The 21,019-nt window shown below is 42.6% G+C and overlaps 1 protein-coding gene across 6 annotated transcripts in view; it reads right to left on the bottom strand.

Annotated features, from left to right (window-relative positions):
* si:ch211-67e16.4 (uncharacterized) overlaps positions 1-20,684 on the bottom strand; it is a 65,745-nt gene extending 45,061 nt beyond the window's left edge. For 2 of the 6 annotated variants that reach the window (XR_009529581.1, XM_060074685.1), the window contains exons 1-3: positions 20,360-20,675; positions 19,063-19,506; positions 13,981-14,142 (exon numbers count right to left, since the gene is read on the bottom strand). Coding sequence is in view for 5 of the 6 variants with exons in the window: in XM_060074685.1 (XP_059930668.1) it covers positions 13,981-14,142; positions 19,063-19,506; positions 20,360-20,606 (853 nt within the window). In the remaining variant the exon portion in view is untranslated. Of the gene's footprint in view, positions 1-13,980; positions 14,143-19,062; positions 19,507-20,359 lie in introns of all 6 variants that reach the window. The other 4 variants (XM_060074682.1, XM_060074683.1, XM_060074681.1 and 1 more) reach the window with 3 other exon arrangements.
* Positions 20,685-21,019: the final 335 nt, after the last annotated feature.

Genomic DNA, 21,019 nt, shown 5'->3' with positions numbered 1-21,019 from the left:
ACAAATGGCAAAAGATACACCTAGATGGCACTTTCTGCACAAATGGTTACAAGATGATGGATTTGTAAAATATATAGAAAAACAGATAAAATAATTCTTTGAAATTAATACTACACAAACATCTGCCTCTATAAAATGGGAAGCATTTAAAGCTTTTCTCATAGTGCATATTATAAGTTATACAGGCTCTAAATCCAAAAAGGTGCGTGAGGAGAGGTTACAATTGGAACATAAAATAAAGATTCTTCAGGAAAAAAAAAATCTAGGAGAATCGTGACCCACAGTTGGAAAATTATCTGCTTATTTTGAGAGCTGAATATGAGTAGTTGTCTGCTTTCAGAGCTGCATCTAGTCTTCCATGGCTGAAGCAATCTTTTCATGAACAAGGCGATAAGTCAGGTAAATTATTAGCATGGCAGATTAAACAACTACAAACTAGAACATCAATCACCACCATTATATTAAACGGACATACTGTGGTCGATCCTGTAGAAATTAATGATGCCTTTAGAGATTATAAAGAATTGTATGACACAATAAATGAAACCAATGTACACAATTTTAATCGTTTTTTAGATGACTTAGCTATACCAAAAATAAATTGGGCACGCTATCGATAGTATGAAACCCGGAAAAAGTGCACGACCAGATGGTCTTCCTATTGATATTTCTTTGTTAGCTTAAATTATATTCATTACTCTTCTTACGTTGTGGAAACCTTGCCTTCCTGTAGTAAAACCGTTTTGAATATAATTTAAGCTAACAAAGAAATATCAGATACAGCACTTCTAACATTATGGCGCATTTCCACTGCATGGTGCGGAACGGATCGCAAAGGTGCGGGTCGGATCGCGTTTCCACCGCCAAAAGTGGGCGTGACCCGGACTTTGCCGTACCCGTTCCGACCCCATTCTAGGGACTCCTCCGTTGCGGTACCCAAAACGAGACCAGACGCCTGAAAGGGTACCCTGGAATTCTAGCTACACCCCCCCTCCGTTGATTGGTCGACAGAATCGTCACTTCCGGGTGACGTGGGGATAAAAACAAACGAACAGTAGCCTCGAGGTATTATTCTTTACAATTAACATGTCGCGTAAAAAGCTTGCTTGGGCGAACAAGGAGGTGGAGACGTTCGTCTGCATTCTTGCGGAGGAAGACGTTGTTTACGATGTTTAGCTGCCGCGGCGATTGACATCCGGCCTACCACCAAGGGTACTGTCGGCAGTGGAAACGCAACCTCGGAACTGAGCTGGGCTATACTGCCCCCTCCCTACCGCCCCTTTGCGATCCGATCCGTTCCGCACCCTGCAGTGGAAACGCGGCATTAGATGCTGAAAAGGCCTTTGATAGGGTCACATGGCCTTATCTTTTCAATATTCTAGAAAGATTTGGGTGTGGAACTGGCTTCATAGAATTGGTGCAGATAATATATAAAAATACTACAGCAGAAATCTTAACAAATAGAAATAAATAACAGTAAAGGTTGCAGGCAAGGGTGTCCTCTTTGTCCCCTTCTTTTTACATTAAAAAATCGAACCTCTAGCAATAGCGGTACGTTCACACCCTCAAACTTGTGGAATAAGAATAGGGCTGATACAACATCGAATTTCATTGTTATGTTATTTTATTCATGTCCAAACTAAATCCAATCATTCCGGCCTTGTCCGAGCTAATTTAAACATTTGGTGATATTTCGGGATAGAAAGTGAATAATACAAAATCTTCTATATTACTACTTAATGAATAGGACAGAAGGAACCCAACTTCTTAGGTAACCCAATTGAATAGTGTAGAACAGTTTAAATACTTATCAGTACAGATATTGCCTAGGCTAGAACATGCGGTTAATGCAAATTATGAACCGTTAATGATTGAAATGAGTGAGTTGATTTGAGAGATGGACGTCGCTACCAGTTTCTATAATTGGGAGAATTCATATTTTAAAAATTACTATAATGCCAATATTCCTTTATTTATTCCCAAATATTCCTCTGCCACCACCTACAGACTTGTTTTCAAAAATTAAAAAATATTTGTTGGATTCATATGAAACAATAGCGAGACTTTGTTTGTCTTTGTTATATTTACCATTTGAACGAGGGGGATTAAAATGTCCATATTTACTATGGTACTACTGAGCTGTGCAGCTGAGGTGTATTATGTTCCATTTTTCAACAAATGAAACCCCCATTGGAGCGAAATGGAATCCGAAGGTCTAAAAGTACCTCTTCCCTTACACATATACCGACAGAAAAAAAACTACGTAAACAAAAAAAATAAAATCCAATTGTAAAACATATGATAAAGATATGGTATGATGTAAACAAAATAATTTAAAAGAACCACAATCATTATCATTATAAAGTCCAATATGGGCTAACCAGTTCTTTATACCAGGTAGATCGAAAGCTACATTTAAATTATGGAAATTGATTAAAGATCTTTATTTGACAGATTCGGGTGTCATGTCTTTTGATGAGTTGAGGTCTAAATTTTATCTTAATAGAAAACACTTTTTCAAGTACCTAAAACTAAGAAGCTTTGTTAAAGTAAATCAAGACAATGCACTTACTAGACCCCTACACTCAATTTGGAAAAAATTATGACAAAAGACAGTTTGAAAGAGGGTATTAGATCAGAGTATTACAAATTGATGACATCTTACTCACCTGAAAGTTCACAGTATAAGTTGAATGCCTGGAGGGAAAATTTGCATCTTTCCGATCAAAATTAGATTGTAGCTTTTGCTGGTGCTCACACTAAGTCTATAAATGTATGTCTTAAACTGATACAGTATAAATGGTTAATGAGGACATAAGTGACCCCGTTGATTTAAAATCGATACAACAAAAGCATTTGCACAAAATGTCAGGAATTCGAAGTTGTATATGGCAATGCAGGAAAATCTAAACCTTCTGGGAAGAGGTAGGAGATATACTTGAGAGGTGACAAATTTTACTAGACCCTAAGCTTTTTCTGTTCGGTTTATACCCAGAAAAACACAACTATAGTAAAAATGAACGAGTATTCATAGACCCCGGCTTGCTGTATGCCAAAACATGTATTGCAATGTTATGGAAAAAGGTTAATAAACCAAACACAACTGAATGGATCAGACGGATGTTGTCATGCCTCCCTTTAGCAAGGATAACTTACATATTGAAAGCTAAATAGCAACAATTTGAAAATATCTGGAGACCGTTCATGAAATATGTTAAAGATTTAGGATCAAGAAAATGAGTACCGGTAATTGTGAAAATGTGGCTAGCAGATTTATATATATTATTTTTTTATTTTTTGTTGTGTTGCGTCATTGCAGTAATGCAAGATTGTAATTCATACAGTATGAGTGTGACGGACTGTATTTAATGTTGTTTGAACTGTAATAAAAATATTTCTGAAGTAAGTATTTCTGCTCAATTTAAAAGGTTGAATCTCCTCGTGACTGAATGTTTGTATGCAGCGCGCAGACTGTATGCGCGCAGGCATGATGCGCTCCTCCTTTTTTTGTGGCGAACCAGCGCCTTGAATATTTACTACAGCGTTTCTACAGCTCGATGCGGTTTCACAATGCATCCGTCTTTGCGGAGATATTCCTGAACCGCATAAACCGAAAACGGATCGTTTTCGCCCGTGTGGACGGGCCTGATACTGAAGTATAATGTTCAGGGCCCCTGCAGGTGGTCCTGCACCTCCGAGACAGCCTTAATACACCTTAATTTAAGTTTAATTAATGACAATAAGCCCCATTACTATTATGGAAACATTTTCTCGATTAGTGGGTTAGTGAGGTATGTTGCGCTCAAAGCCTGGGTTAGCTGTGACACGAAGGTCAATCTCTTTAAGCGTTGCTGTATCATCATGGGAGCAGGTTTTCAGCTAAGACTACCAGGTTAGATTGGCGTTCGCAGCTTCATAGTCCCTCCTTTGACAATGTCGTATCCATTTGTGGGTGGACTTCAGAGCCGGTAGCGTAAAGGGTCACTCCGACATAGGGTCTTTCGGGACAGATCCCTTGGCATTGCCTGAGAATATTCTTTATGAGGGTAACAGGTTCTCATTCGCTATATCATCCTTGTTGGACCTTATGTAGACAATTCTTACTGTTGCGCAGTGAGTTTTGGGGAGAGAGAGTGGTAGAGTGGAGGTAGCGCGTCAGTCTTGAATTTCTCTGTGCGGGGTTTGTCTCCCAAGTAATGCGCATTTATGTGAAGCTTAAAAAGTCCCATTTCTTATGTCATACGGAATACCTATTCACTAAAGATTATGGAATTATATTTTTGTGCTTATTTCGAACTTGAACCCATGTTCTCAAAGCCGTGCTGGCACCACATTTCTGGGGGTAAAAGGCATGATGATGGACTGTCGATATTTGAAACCCCGGTCGCTGGCTAGATGTGGACGCGGCCTTAGGCAGGTTGGACGTTGCTTTTACATTTTGAAATCATCTTCACTATTTGGATTAATGGCGAACAATTCTGTATTTGGCAGTTAAGACAATATGCAGACATTTTTCACTTACAAATTTAAATTATCGGCTGTTTTTGCCAGCAGGCCTCCTTAACTTCTGTGCAACTGTGTTGCCCCTAGCTGTTATCTGATTATTGAATTAGGAGTTCATTATGACTATCTGTTCCTCTTGAGTGCAATTAATTGCTCTTGATCTATCCATTTTGTAAAGGTGAGTAAAATGACGCGAATAATGTCCCTTTCACGGCAACGCGCATTGAACCTAAAGCGAAAAACCGGGATTGACAAATCGAATCCTAAGTGAGCTACGTAGTACCATTTAACTCTGATTGCGAGTTGCGTCTCTGTTGATCCAGGTTTTCCCATGAAAGCCTGGGTATGTTAAGCTAGGTTTGTAGTACAGGGCACTGGTTACCTGTTATTAAAACGTTTTCAGGCAGTCCAGACATACAGCGGCCGCGTAACAGATTAACCAGTAGCAGCCTTGCTAACTCCCAAGGCCTCAGCAGCAGCAGCAGTAGCAGCCTTGCCAACTCCCAAGGCCTCAGCAGCAGCAGCAGCCTTGCTAACACATCAAGGCCTCAGCAGCAGCAGCAGCCTTGCTAACACATCAAGGCCCCAGCAGCAGTAGCAGCCTTGCTAACATCTCAAGGCCCCAGCAGAGCAGCCTTGCTAACACCTCAAGGCCCGTGCAGCAGCAGCCTTGCTAACGTCTCAAGCCCCCAGCAGCAGCAGCAGCAGCCTTGCTAACATCTCAAGGCCCCAGCAGCAGCAGCCCTGCTAGCATCTCAAGGCCCCAGCAGCAGCAGCTAGCATAGTAAACTCAGTAATTTAAAGACAATGGCATTTTTCTTAACTTTAGTATGTTTGTTGACATTTTGGGACCTGACTCCAAGGAATTTCCCCTTGGTGAGTACCACTAGCTATGTGTCAAGCATGCAAGACACTTACTATAGTGGCACTAATGCTAATGTTGCCGGGCATTTTCAGCAACCACAGTCTGATTTGGTCAGGGCCTCAAACCTGTGGTCGGACCCACCTAGGGACTTACCTAAACTTCTACGTTTTTTTACATTATATAATCTTACTCTTTCCCTTAAGGAAAGGCATTGCCTGGCTTTAACACAGAAAAAAACTGCTTCAAAATGTAATGTGAGACGAGCAGTGATAATTGTACTACTCCTACTTCTGTCTGGAGATGTGCAATCAAACCCTGGTCTTGAATTGCAATGTATCCAGACTCCCGCTGATTTTAAATTAATGTCTGGTCTCAAATGTATTCATCTTAATGTGCGCAGCTTAGTACCAAAGATGGACATGGTCAGAATTTGGGTTAGATCAACAGATGCAGACATTGTGGTCATCTCAGAAACTTGGCTGACAAAATCTATTACGAATGAAGACATTAGCATACTCGGATACAATGTTTTTTGTAGTGATAGGCCCAAGAAAGGCGGTGGTGTAGCCATTTTCGTTAAATCAAGATTTGATGCTTCAATGGTTCTGTCTGAGTCTATCTCTAAGCAATTCGAATTTTTGGCATTGAAGGTGGAAATAGCAAAGTCCCTCTCTATGACTGTTGTCGGGTGCTATAGGCCTCCATCTGCCACAAAGGAGGCATTATCGTCATTGCAGCATCTTTTGTCCAAATTAAATTATAATGAGCTTTTAATGGCTGGAGATCTGAATTGGGACTGGCTAAATGCAGTTTCGGATGAATTTAAATCTTTCTGTGACTCTATTAATCTTATCCAACTGGTCAACCTACCTACAAGGCCAAATCTTAAAAAATCGGAAAAGTCCACTTTGATTGATCTAATTCTCACAAATGTTCCTCATAAATTCTTATCCTTGGGAGTTTTCTGCAATGATTTGAGTGATCATTGTGTTGTTGCTACTTGCAGGGACACAAAGATCCCCAAACGTAAACCACGCATTATTTTCAAGAGGAATTTAAAAAAGTTTAATGAACAGGCTTTTCATCATGATTTGTCTTTGGTAAATTGGGGACACATAGGTCTTTTGCCGGACGTGGAGTTAGCTTGGACATTCTTTAAGGAACACTTTGTGAAAATTGTAAATAAACATTCCCCCATCGGGAAATTCAGGGTTAAGGGACGAGATAATCCGTGGTTTTCCCCAGAGTTGTCAGATACCATCCATCGACGTAATGTGGCATGGGCCAAAGCCAGAAAAAGTGATTTTGCCTCTGACTGGTCTATTTTCAGGCAACTAAGGAACAAATGCACTACTCTTATTAAAAAGGCTAAATCTGAATATTATTTATCTGTCACAACTGAGAACCTTAATAATCCACAGAAATTTTGGAAAGTATTTAAATCTATATCTGTAAGTAAAAGTCCTCCGGCTCTCCCGATATTTGTTCTAAAAGACTCGGTCCCAGTCTATGATAGAACTGAGGTTCTAAATTGTTTTAACAATCATTTTGTATTATCTGGTTCTTTGTTTGATTCTACGGGAGCTGCCCCTGTGTTTCCCTGCACAGAAGCTCCAAGGTTTTCAGGAGAACCCTTTAATTTCTTACCTTTTACTGTGCAGCAAGTGCATCAAGCCCTCAAAACGTTGGATAGCAGAAAATCCCCTGGACCTGATTCAATAGAGCCCTACTTTTTAAAAATAGCAGCTGATTTTGTAGCACAGCCTCTTACAATCCTTTTTAATCTCTCAATTGAAAACAAAGAAATTCCATCTGTTTGGAAGTCAGCTTTTGTTACCCCCTTATTAAAAGGAGGTGATCCAGCAGCTTTAACCAACTACAGGCCAATATCAAATCTGTGTGCCTTGTCAAAAATTCTTGAATCTCTTGTGTGTGATCAGTTAAAAGAGTTTAACATTTAATGATCTTCTCTCAAAACTGCAATCAGGCTTCAGGAAAAAACACAGTACCATCACTGCAGCTACAAAAGTGATCAATGATATATTAGTTGCTCTTGATAAGAAGCAGCACTGTGCTTCACTTTTTATTGATCTGTCAAAGGCTTTTGACACTGTGGACCATGCTGTTTTAAAGCATAGGCTTTTTTGCTTGGGTTTGTCAAATCATGTAGTTTCCTGGTTCACAGATTATTTGAGTGACAGGACTCAGTGTATTAAATATGATGGTCTGTGTTCTGAATTTGTGAGTGTCCACAAGGGCGTGCCACAGGGTTCAATATTAGGACCCCTCTTGTTCATTATGTACATTAATGATTTGGGAAAAAACGTGTCAGATGCTAACATGCATTTTTATGCAGATGACACAATTATTTACTGTTTTGGATCAACTCCTGCTAGAGCTGTTGAATCTTTGCAGAAAGCTTTTGATGTAGTCCAGCACACACTCCTGCAACTAAAATTAGTCCTCAACACTGAAAAAAACTAAACAAATGTTGTTTTCAAACTCTAAGAAAGTACCTCAAACTGTCCCCACAGTGTCCACTCTTGAGGGAAATGTCATAGAGGTGGTTCATATCTATAAATATCTTGGTGTCTTGATTGATGATTCCCTTTCCTTCAAACCCCACATTGACAATCTTGTGAAGAAATTGAAACTTAAATTGGGCTTCTTCTTCAGGCACATATTTTGTTTATCTTTTGAGGTGAAAAAGCGGCTTGTCACTGCAACGTTTTTATCCAGTTTAGATTATGGAGATTTGATTTATATGAATGCCTCAGCTAAATGTCTATGTAAGATTGATGCTGTTTACCATGCTTCTCTGAGGTTTATCACTAACTGTAGAGCCCTGACCCATCACTGAATTGTATTCTCGAGTGGGTTAGCCCTCTTTGTCCACCAGGAGGCTGGGACATTGGTGCACTTTTATTTATAAGGCCATGCTTGGGCTACTGCCATCATATATTTGTAATTTAATCACACAGAAAAGTATTGCTTCTTACAGTCTGCACTCAAACAATCAGATGCTTCTGTTAGTTCCATTTGCCCGCACTGAATCAGGAAAAAGGGCTTTCGTCCACTCTGCTCCCACCACATGGAACTGGCTGCAAAAAGATTTTAAATTAACCGAAATGATTTCTTTGAACGCTTTTAAATCTACGATGAGAGCATTTCAGACCACTTCTTTTACTTTTTTATTGAATTTAGTTTTTTATGAATTTTAATTTACTTGTAACTGTTTTTTATCATTTTAATTTCTGTCTATATGTTGTGAGTGTAATATTGTGAGTGTACATATGTTATTTGTTGCTGCCTCTTGGCCAGGACTCCCTCGAAAAATAGGTTTTTAATCTCAATGGGACTTTCCTGGTTAAATAAAGGTCAAATAAAATAAAATAAAAACCAGTAACTACAGACATTTTGTCATCTACCATGTCTCTAATGCCCCTTTCACACCGCCGCAAAATCGGGGCCGGTTCCGGGCCATTTCGGAGCTAGGGCCAGGGCTTTGGTTTCACACCACCAAAGAACCGGCTCCGGCCCCTAAAAACCGGTTCAACTCTGGCCCTACTTTAGAGCTGGGCTAGAACGAGAACCGCTTTTACGCAGGGGGCAGGGGGCGGGGTTATCCCAGGAAGACCAACGAAGGGCGGCATTTTTAAATCACCGAAGTGAACGATGGACGCTAAGACAAAATCACAGTGGACCGTGGAGGAGACAACCTGTCTCCTTGGATTTTGGTCTTCTGCCGAGGTCCATAAAAAGTTCCACCATTGTTCTTGTTGTTTGAAACTGCGAGGGTTGCTGGTAAAGCGGAGACGTAAGCAAACGTTTGCAGTGACGTCATGACGTTGCTCTCGCCGGCTCCGGTGTGAAACCAACCGGTTCTTAACTGGGGTAAGGCTGGAACCAGTTTGGAACTGGCCCTAGCACGGAACTGGCTCTCGGTTCTTTTTGGTGTGAAAGCGGCATAATAGGCTCTACGTTTTTGTTTAATGACATAAACATGGTTCTTGCACCATTTTTAAAGTCAAATTTAAGACTTTTTAAGACTTTTTAAGACCAACACATACATAAATTAAGACCCAAAAAATGTCTGAAATTATTTTTGATATAAAAGGTGTATATAATTGAGTCACTTATACACATCAACCGTAGCCGTAGTACTAGCAGTAGTAGTACTCTTGCAAAGTTATCTCGGAAGCGCGCGGACAAGACGATACGCGAACACATTAACCCATCCGTGTCACCCATAGTCACCCATGACCCGTTGCTTAGCAACCGGACACGCTGGGGTTGATATGTTACCGGACTACTGTAACTACTACGGAGTGATAACAAAGACATGAATCAGGCAATAAATCCACCGTCCTTGACAGCGGTCAAGTTTGGAGTGCGGAGTGGACCAAATGCGAACTACTGCAGCTTTCCTAAGTTAAACCCCAAACTAATCGGAATAAGTGTATGCATGTCGATTATAGCAGACTACACCACCTCTTCTGTAGCCGAATAGAATTATATTACGAACAGATAATTGTATTCCAATTGAGGCGTATTATATGATCCTTTTCTATTCCGATTGAGCTGTTCTTCCACATCTATGCGGATCAGATGTGTCCATGTAAACACGGCTGACAGTGATCGAACACACACACACACACACACACACACACACACACACACACACACTTTGAAGTCGAACTTCCTTATTCGAATATAATGCGAATATCAAAAAATAAATCAAAATTCAAACGAATATTAGGCAGCCCTTAATATTCGAACCTGTTATGGCAGGCCAAGAGGGGGAGCGTCGGAGAACCCGACGCAGTCTACTCATAATATTGTATTGTAATGACCAATGCTTACCAGTAGGGGTGGGAATCTCTTGGCACCTCACGATTCGATTCAAAATCGATTCAGAGGTCAACGATTCGATTTAAAATCGATTATCGATTATCGTTTTTAAATCGATTTTGTAATAAAAAAATATATTTTTTTATAATATATATATATATTTTTTTTTAACGCATCCATTTTATGTTGAAATGCAAGTTGCATCGATTATTGCATTGCTCAAAAAAATCAATAGATGAATTACCTTTTTATAAAAGAAAAAATATCTTTGTCACAAGTATGAATTTCTATCGACAACACAATAACCAATGCAGCTTGCATTTCAACACAATATGGAAGTAGCCTAGTTAAAATGTAAATACATTAATTTTTCTTTTAAATTATTAAAGAAAAAGCTGCTCTTAGTCAATGATAAGAATAAGACTTCAAACACAAAATGCCACTTTTATTTTTGATAATAAGCAGCATATCCCTGAGAAAGAAAATAATGCACTTCCGATATATATATATATTTATATATTATTATTATTATTATATTATATAAATAGATATATAAGTTAAGAGTAACTTAAGCAACAGTTGTGCGTCTTCTCCATATTGTCCGCCATCGTACTGCTGCGAGTGCGAAATGCATCCTGGGATTTATAGCGATTGCAAGCACACACGAGCCACCTCCGATGCATGCTCGGTGAAAGGGACTCTCTAAATCGACGCCACTTCGACCTGGGCGGGACTTTACGTCCTACGTCACTCGCTATGGGTGTGCATGTGTGCGCATAGCCGTCACTCGCGATGGGTGTGCATGTGAGAAAGGTTTTGGCTTTAGTGTCTATGGGTTGGTAATAACGGTTCTGATGATTTTTCTGATGGAAAAGTGGTCTTTTATTTCCATAATCTTTGTTCAGTGAACGCATAAACCCGTTTGTTAGTTAGCAGTTAAACAAAATGCGATCTATTTGTTTACAGTTACCAACGACCAACTGATGATTGGGGGTTCGATTCCCTAGTGATGCAAGGTTTTTTCTTTCATTTTGGACTGCACACACATCGCGAGTGACGGATACTCGAACAATGTACACACATCACTGTCTTTACAATTTCTAGGCAACCGAAGTTTAAAGATTGTCAAGTGGTTAACTCTTGAATCGCATGTACTAAGACCTGATGGGTTAGTGGTCCAACAACTCATTAACGCAGGGATAAGGGGTTCGATTCCTTAATGAAGCTAGCTTTTTTCATTCATATTGGACTGGATGTTTGCATGCCATTTTGCGTAACTTGTAGTTTATGATGAAGAAATGTTACTGGGGTTAAGGTTAGGGTAACGCTAAGGGTAAGACACAAAGTGTTTTTGCAACACAATATTTCTTACAATAACAAAGTTTAAAGTTTTGATGACTCCAGTAGGAAACTTAAGATACCTAGAGAAATGCGTGAGTGCTCACAATACAACAAGTCAGCAGTGTGGTACAGGGTAATAATTTCTGATATACAGTACAAAAGCTGAAACTATTAGCCAGGAGTGGGAAAGATGCAGACGCAGACGTGGGAAGCAATAAGACGCGCCACCAACACACAGTTGCCTGTTGCAAAATGGTTCAGAGTTTAATAGAAATAGTTAGGGTTAGCTGGTATGGCGTTATCTGGTATGGCTATAGTCTAATGTTAGCTTAGTTCGTGTTGTTTCGTCATGTTAATCGCTAGTAATAGTAAGTCATTTGTAGAAATATAGCCTTCATCACAGACTGTAGGAATGTCACCCACCCTCCATCGCGTACGACACTGACGCTCGTAATCTGTAGTGCAAGGGAGTTCGCGCACAGATCCCTGAGACAAACGGCTACGCGCACACATGCAAACCCATAGCGAGTGACGTAGGACGTAAAGTCCCGCCCAGGTCGAAGTGGCGTCGATTTAGAAAGTCCCCTCGGTGAAACGGCGAGATCGAGCACGCATCAAGAACACTTCCGGGTTTTACGACAGTACTCGCTTGATGCGTGCTTCGAATTGGAACAGTGCTCGGGCAACGACTGATGACGTTTCACGAGTCCACGAGCACACGAGCACGCACTACTACGCGAATTGAGAAACGGCTTTTGTTTATAAACATTCAACATGTGCGTTTAGTGCGCTTAGTGCGCATGCGTGTATAGCGGAGCAGAGAGGGGAGTTTTCTGTTGCGTTCTGCAGCGGGCGAACAGAATGTTGCAGCAGGCGAACTAATTTCATTTTTAAAATTCAGATTATGAACCTTTCTGAATCGAGAACGAATCGTTCTAGAGAGAATCGATTAAAATCTGAAAATCGATTTTTTTCCCCCACCCCTACTTACCAGAATTTAATGAAGTATTGATTAGACAGCGATTTATTAGATACCTAATAAACCGTCGGAACACGCAGGACCGGTAACCATAGCACCGCCCGTAAACAAACCCCGCGAAGCCCAATCCAGGTCTTACTGAAGGAATTTAATGGTCAAAATATTATTAATAAATATTCGAATATATTGGAATATTAATATTAATAAACAAACAAACTTCGAATATGATTTTTGGGAAAAAGTCAAAGCCCGTCACACAATTTAATTAATTTACCGTTTGGAATACTAACATTAAAATTATCCAGCATGAACTGTGATCCATAGTACCGCGATAAGACATGGCTGTCGGTGTCGTCCGTGGGCCAGTACCTCACATGGATATCCATCCGTTTGCTTTTAGTGGTTTTGTTCACTCATCGAACATGAGGACGTACTGTTTAAGATAGGCCGTTTTGTTTTCACCGCAGGTGAACGACTTCGCAAACTCAGAATCTGGGAACATAGCAGCCAAGACGTTACTAATGTCCTCGTTCGATTTGAAGGAATTATGTCTGCTCACCGTGTGGAGAACCCACAATACCTCCGCCTTCTGGGTTTCTGGTGGCGACACAAAGCCGGTTAACGCCGTCTGATGTGAAGTACTAGCCACGGATGCTGAACTTTTCAGTCCACTTCTTTCAAATAATACGGGCATCGGTGTAGTCCCGCTAGCTGCCACGGAGTATCGGATATATTTCTGCGACCTCATGTGGGACTCAAGAGCTATTGCTCCCATGGTCCCTAGTATGAATGCCTTTCGGGATAAACGACACCTTGCCTCGTAGTCACCTGCCTTCTCCAACCACCCCCGAAACGTATCCTCCTCAAACCAATTCTCATTGAATTTGCACTGTCCCATCCTGAAAGTAGCGCAAGTTGGCCTAATGATGTCAACCGTCACTAGCTAAAAGTAGCGCCAGCAAGTTAGCCTACAGACGCAGCTGCAGGCTGCAGATGCAACCGGCCAACGTTAACGTAACGTAAAACTCCAGAAAATGCCGTAATTAAAAGACGCACTAGGTGATTTGTTGTGTGCGACAATTGCCCCTAGTCTTAAAAAACCCTCTGCAAAATGTAATACCTAGAGCAAATTTACAGTAAATTTAAGACAATTTATGGCCTTAATTTTACACAAAAAAAATTAAGACTTTTTAAGGACCCGCGGGAACCATGATAAAGCATCACATATAATGCATGCTGCGGAGTTTGTTGCTTTCCTGCTTACATTTTCCTGTTCTCCTGGGTTCTTTAAATGTGTTATTAATCTAATTTATCCTACGCAGCACCCAGGAGGGCGCTACACACTGGTATTAAATGAAATGGTACAAAAATGCAACAATTAGCATCACTTTCCTGAAGGTTAAGAATAACGTCCCCACATGTAGCACCCCAAGGGGTATACCTGAGCCATGTTCCTGGCCGGAGCCACCATATCCCAGCAGCCCGTCAGGCAGGGCATCCGATTGGTCAGTCTGGTTGGTCAGCTCAGTATCCTCAGATCCTTCATCTGATTGGTGGCTAACTCTGACCATGGGCCGACTGCCACTCTGGGAGGCGGGGATTACTGCAAACAGATCAATTAAAAGTGTTCAGACATGACTCATCGAAGGAAGGACTATTTATTGTTCTCAAAATGTATTTCATATAATAACTAGAAGGTTCTTCAGATTAAAACAAATTCAGTGTAATTAATGTGTTGTATTATAGCCTGTGTATGCTGAATTAACACTTCTGCGTACAGCATGTATACAAAGGGAGGGCGTGGGTCTTTGCAGAGCTACCAGCCTTTCTACTTCATGTTAAGGAGTAGACAAGGGGCCAGCCTAGTGTTTAAAAGGTCCCATGGCCTGAAAATGTCACTTTATTAGGTTTTCGAACACTAAAATGCGTCCCCTAGCCTGCCTATGGTCACCCAGTAGCTAGAAATGGCATTAGGTGTAAAACGAGAATTAGGTATCCTGCTCCGCCTTTGATAAATGAAAGCTGAGAAGCTCCTATTTCAAATTTGGCCCCTTATGACGACATATGGGGTCAATAAACAGAGAAGGAGCGGTTACCTCCCCTTCTGTTTTGCCCGCCCATACAATTTGGCCTGCCAATGAGACAATGAGCTACAACTGTTGTACACTTCTTTGTTATTTGGATAAACGTTCTGTTGTTATGGCGCATAAAACATCGGGTTCTCTGTTGTCTCTGGTATTTCCACAACAAGACATATATACATTATATGATATAGATATTAGGGATGGGCACGAGTAGTAAATTCCAAACTCGAGTGATCGAAGGAATTCCTCGAGGATCAATCGAGTACTCGTTAAATCAAATCTATTTTTAGAATGCAACGCATCTGCAGCAGGAATAGGCCTGATGATGAACGGCAATATTACCAACCAAACATGTAGGCCTAATGCTTATTCTCCATCAAAACAGTCAGAGTTATCAGAGTATTCATTATTTATTTTTGCAAACGTTCAAAACACATTTCCCTTACAAAAATAAATATGCGTCTCACAATTTAAATCACGTCGAACCAAGGCCTGTAACAGTTTAAAAAAAACGAAACAAGTAGCCTAACCATTGCAAATAAATGCTTAAAGCTGCAAATAAAACGGCAGCAAATGGACTATGGAAATACTCAGCGTTGTGATCTTCTCTACACGCCCGGGATTACAGCTGCGTCTTGCGGCGGTGAAAATATAGCCGACACACTTTCACTTTCACCGTTGCTGCGGGTCTGCTTTCCCGAACTCACTGTTGTGTTTCAGGAGCATATGTTGCCGCATAGTACTTTCTGGTAGCTCGATTTCGCTTGGCATATTTTACATTTCACCTTATGATCTCCTATTTCTTTAAAGTATTTCAATTCTTCGCTGCGGTTTGCTTTAACCGCCATCTCTTAACTTTTTGAATTCTGGCGTGCCTGCACACGCCACGGAACGCGCCATGGAAATGGATGCATTTAATTTTCTTTGTGCCCACGTCATGTGTTAGTGGTGCCGACAGAAAATTGATACATTTGCTTCAGAAAACTTTGTGTGTGTATATGCAAACTCGAGTTTGCCTGTCCACCAACCGAGTTCATTTGTAACGAGTAGTACTCGAGTAATCGATTCCTCACGCCCATCCCTAATAGATATCTATGTATAATCTAATATTATTTAGATATAGAGCTCCAGGACTCACCGGAGCACCAGGAGTGTTCTAGAATATTTACAGAAAACGGCCAAAAGCTGTGTGCTTTTGGCCGTTTTTTCAGGGCAACATCCCCACCCTCAACCCGCTTCTAAAAACGGCACGTTTGTGGAAAGTCCATTGTGGGACTGGCTAGGGCTGCACGATATGGGCAAAATATGACATCCGATATTTTTTGGCTGAATGGCGATATACGATATATATATATCTCGATATTTTCTATAGAGTGGGTTAGATGTATTTTTAAAACATAGGTCAGCATGTCTGCAACATGTGATTTCAACATCGTAATTTTCCACAGAATTTAATAAAAAACAAAAGGGAACCATTTTTCATCTTAACAAAAAAAAAAAATCACCTGTGCAAAACAATATAAAGCTGTAGATTACACACATTAGCTACCATTAAGAGCATTGGCTTCATCGCATTGTCCTGCGTACTACGGTGAGGGCTTCAGTGTGCCGTAACTTTAATCGCCCGCCCCCTCCCTTCTCCGTTCCATTTGGGAACATGTTTGGTTTCATTTCGCTTGTTTCGTATATTTTAATTAAGAACGCCCCCAACACATTTGCCGCCCTAGGCGGTCGCCTTTGCCGAGCGCCGGCCCTGGTTTCGAGGCCGGTCGCGGCCGGTGATGCAGCTGCACAGCCACAGAGTTTTACGCATTCCTCATACTGCACTTAGTGCCGCTGCTGTAAATGGTGGAACAGATTTGTCGTGCTTCCACTTTTAGCCGCAACGTTTTTGCTACACTCTACAGATGACCTGCAGCTGCTGCTCATCAGTTTTTTTAAACCCGAAATATTTCCATGGTATGGAGCAGTCGTTTCTCCTCTTTGAAACAATTTCGTCTGCCTCCGCCGTCTCGTTTTCTTTATGGGTATCATCCATGCTTGTTGTGTTGTGAGGGGGCCGCGGGGGCGGGAATGAGGCGTCTTTGCACAAGGCACGTTCGGAAAGACAGAGTGGGAGGGGGAGGGGTCGCGCTCAGTCTCCAAGGCAAATAGACGATTGAGGCGGAAACTGACCATTTTAACGCATATATCGATATAAACGATAGTCAAATCTTGTATCCCCTTGGAAAATTATATCGATATATCGTACATAGCCGATATATCCTGCAGCCCTAGGACTGGCTCATAGTGGCTGTAATTCTGCACCAAGGCTGAATTTCTTGAACGTCTTCAAATACTGTAAGGGCCCAAGAACACCTATATATAAGCATCTATAAAGTGGCATGCCATGGGACCTTTAAAAGGTCCCATGGCATGCTACTTTATTTGCTCGTTGCTCATCTATCCGTCACACATCTAGGTGGACACGCCCACCTGTGATGTCATAAGGGACAGATTTCCAAAAGGGCTAGTAACGGCTAATCAGCCCACACCTGGTGGCATGTCATGGGACCTTTAAGGCCCCAAATGAACATGAACCTACCAGCGAATCTGGAAATGGAATTACAAAGCAGAGACTCCTCAATGGAAAAAGCAACATATAAATATGTACAAAAGAGGGTGTATTGCAACTTGCTGAAACAATGTTTTGATTAAGCCATGCGCAATAATTGTATTCTCTGGTCGGTCTGTACAAAAACAAAAAAGATGCAATCTAATTTAACACAGCCAATCAGAAACAACTTGAGGAGTTCCTTTGCAGAGGAAAGGGATGAGTGCTGACGCCTAGTCATTGTAGTCAGCGCTGTCCGCCCAATCCCGCCGTGGAGCACTACCCCCCTCATGTTGTATACAAATGACAAGTCCCACCGGTCAATGAGTCGAACACCGCCAACGCAAGTGCAGTGTAACAACACTGTAGGATAGAATTAGGTCATAGTGTTTACTTTGAGTATAGCCCTTTCAATTGAAAGTCACTTAAAGCTGAAGTGTATGAATACGACGAGCAGCATGGATCATGCATGGGGGACGCAGAGATGTGTTGTGGCATAAGATTGGTTACCAGGCGCCAATGGCAATGCCTGTTATATTGAACAAATTAAACCAATGCCCGTTTTCTGAACAAGCTTGCTTAATTTTTTCCACCGGCGGGTGGGGGTCGGTTCAGCATGTGAAGGTGCGGCACGGTTCGTTTTCACCGCCAAAAGTGGCTGTGATCCGGACTGGGCCATATTGAGCCGTACTCATCTCGCAGTATTCCTCCGTTGGGGTACTGAGACGTCTGAAAGGGTTCCAACAAGTTAGAGCTATACACGTCGTCCTTTGATTGGTTGACAGAATCTTCACTTCCGTGCGACAGGGGGATAATAATGGTGTGTTCCAGATGCCTCGGACACCAGCCTTCCGAGTTGTATTTGTGATTCGTCATTTCCTGTCTCGTAGCACTTATAGCGTACCCGTTGTCTTTATGGTTGCGTCATGTCATTGGCTAGTCATTGTTAGCTACATTAGCCTCCAGCTCGAAAACAAACAACTTTGCATTGTATCGCACGCACAGCAAGACCGTGCAATGCATATATTGGTGACCGGAATAAAGTAGCAATGTAATCAAGTGTGTAAGAGCATTTTAAATCAACATTACCAATGTGGTACAAACACAAAGAAGATAAAACTCTTTACGGGTGCAGCCATTTTGTTTTTGTTTGCCTCACTGAACTCTGTATATTCTCAGAATTCCGAGAGATTAATTCTGAAGCCTCCGTGAAATGCCCCAAGAAATCGAGGAGATTTTCCCACTTGCAACTCGGAAGGCTGGTGTCCTGCCTGGTGATCTGGAACACACCATAAACAAACGCAGAACCCGCAAGGTATTTCTGTACAACGCCGAAAGCTTGGTTTATTGAAAAAAAACAAAAAACGCAAAAGTTCGATGTCTTTCTTAGACGTCCTACATTGTTGCTCTTTGTTTATTGGGTTGCATTCTTCTTTTTCCAAGGATTTAATAGAAGGCTACACTGTGTCGGGCTGCTATGAGGTCACTATGCTAACGTAGCTGCCGCGGCTATCGCCATCCAGCTTGAACCCGCCCTACAATAAGGGTACTGTCGGCAGTTGAAACGCAAGCCGTAACTGAGCTGGGCTATACAGCACCTTCACTCCTGGGCCGAGGGCCGAAGCGCTGGGCCGAAGCTTACCCGCCGGTGGAATTGCGCCATTAAAGGCAGCAATTTATCAAAACTGTTATTTGTCCTTTCCTCCCAACACGTTACCACATGAGCCCCGACCCGGTATCGGGTACCGACCTCAAGGTAGGCGACCACTGATGTAGAGGGTCAGGTGGATAAGAAAGATTGTGTGAAGTTATGCTAAGTTACTTGTGTCTGTTTGAGTCGAGTCACCTTGGCTGTTCTCCGAGGCGGTCCGGTCAAGCAGCCCGGAGCCGGGCCCCGTCTCCCCGGGCGGCGGCTCCAGGCCCCGGGCCGTGGAGGATGGAGAGCCATTCTGGCTGCTTGGGTGAGACGAGGTAGTGGCCCTTTGTTGGATCTCTTCCTCAACCCCCTGGCGGTAGTACTTCAGCTTGAGCTCCGTGTACCTCAGCATGGCCCTTATCTTGTCGTTTTCCTTCTCCTTCAGAGACTTCTCCCGCTGCACTGCCGCCTTGTCCCGCTGCAGGGCGGCCACCTGGGCCTTCAGCTCCTCGAACTTCACTCCCACGATGCGCAGCATTTCAGCCAGGACCGTCTCAACTGCCCCATTCACCGCTTGCTCCACCACCGTGCCCATCTGGCCCCGGATCAGCGACACCGCGATGCTCACGTCCATGTTGGACCCCGACCAGGATCCTGAAGCCACAGGACCGCACAGTAAACAACACAGGAGCTAACCCCAAACCCACAGGAGCTAATCCCAAACTAAACTAACCCCAAACCCACAGGACCTACCCGACCCCAAACCCACAGGACCAAACCCCAAAACCCACAGGACCTAACCCCAAACTAATCCCAAACCAACAGGACCTAACCCCAAACCCAAACTAACCCTAAACCCACAGGACGTAACACCAAACCCACAGGACCTAACCCCAAACCCACAGGACCTAACCCCAAACAACACTAAACCAACAGGACCTAACCCCAAACTCACACGGTTGTTTCAAACAACGGAGGAATTATCTAAACAATTCGACATTCTTGAAGAATCCCGCTTTAGTGTAAATCCGCTACTGGGTACCGAGGCTGGATTAAACCAGAAATTAGGTCAGCCTACAGGTCTGTGTTGCCACATTAGTCCGCTCCTAGGCACCAAAGCAGGACTAAAAAATACGTTAGGTCGGCCTACAGGTCTGTGTGGACCACATGAGTACGCTCCTAGGCACCGAGGCAGGACTAAACCAGACGTTAGGTCGGCCTACAGGTCTGTGTGGACCACATTAGTACGCTCCTAGGCACCGAGGCAGGACTAAACCAGACGTTAGGACGGCCTACAGGTCTGTGTGGACCACATTAGTACGCTCCTAGATACCGACTCGAGGCAGGACTAAACCAGAAGTTAGGTCAGCCTACAGGTCTGTGTGGACCACATAAGTCCACTCCTAGGTAGGCCTACTGGGGCAGGACTAAACCAGACGTTAGGTTGGCCTACAGGACTGTTTACCCCGCGCGCAGCAGATCAATTAGATGACGGTTTAACGGTTACCTTCACGTGACCTCAATCTGAACACATGCTCCACGCAACGCTGAGTGAGACCAATGGCTTGGTGAGATGAGTCGAAATGGATGAGTCGGGTAAAATGAGTCAGGTTAGATGATTCGGGATAGACGTTCTCCTCCAGGATTTCATTGGAGACGATGCGATGACGGAAGTAAACAATACAACATCCGCCTTTTAATCCTACACGTGACAGAAGCTTCTTAAAGGCGTATTCACGGTCCTGGGGCCTCATGTACTAAGGTTGCGTACGCACAAAAACGTGGCGTACGTCCTTTTCCACGCTCACGTTCAGATGTACAAAACGTGAAATGATCGTAAAAATGTGCGGTCCCCACGCCAGCTCCAGAGCTGTCGTACGCACGTTTCTACAGCTATTGGCCCTCATTTATCAAACGAACGTAGAAATGAGCGCAAATCTGAACGCATGATTCATCTTACGATAGGACCCACGTGAGATTTACGAAACCTTCGTATCACACCAATCCCAGCGTACGAAGGATCTTGGGGCCTCATGTACTAAGACTTGCGTGGATTTCATACTGAAACTTGGCGTACGCCAAAACCCAGAAACTGTCTTACGCACAAATAAATTCAGATGTATCAAAGTGTGCGAACGCATGGATCCAAGCACGTTTCTTTTGTACA

This window comes from Gadus macrocephalus, chromosome 16, assembly GCF_031168955.1.
Source record: "Gadus macrocephalus chromosome 16, ASM3116895v1".
Classification (NCBI taxonomy): domain Eukaryota; kingdom Metazoa; phylum Chordata; class Actinopteri; order Gadiformes; family Gadidae; genus Gadus; species Gadus macrocephalus.
The sequence above is the reverse complement of the archived record's forward strand: the minus strand, read 5'-3'. Positions and strand labels throughout refer to the sequence as shown.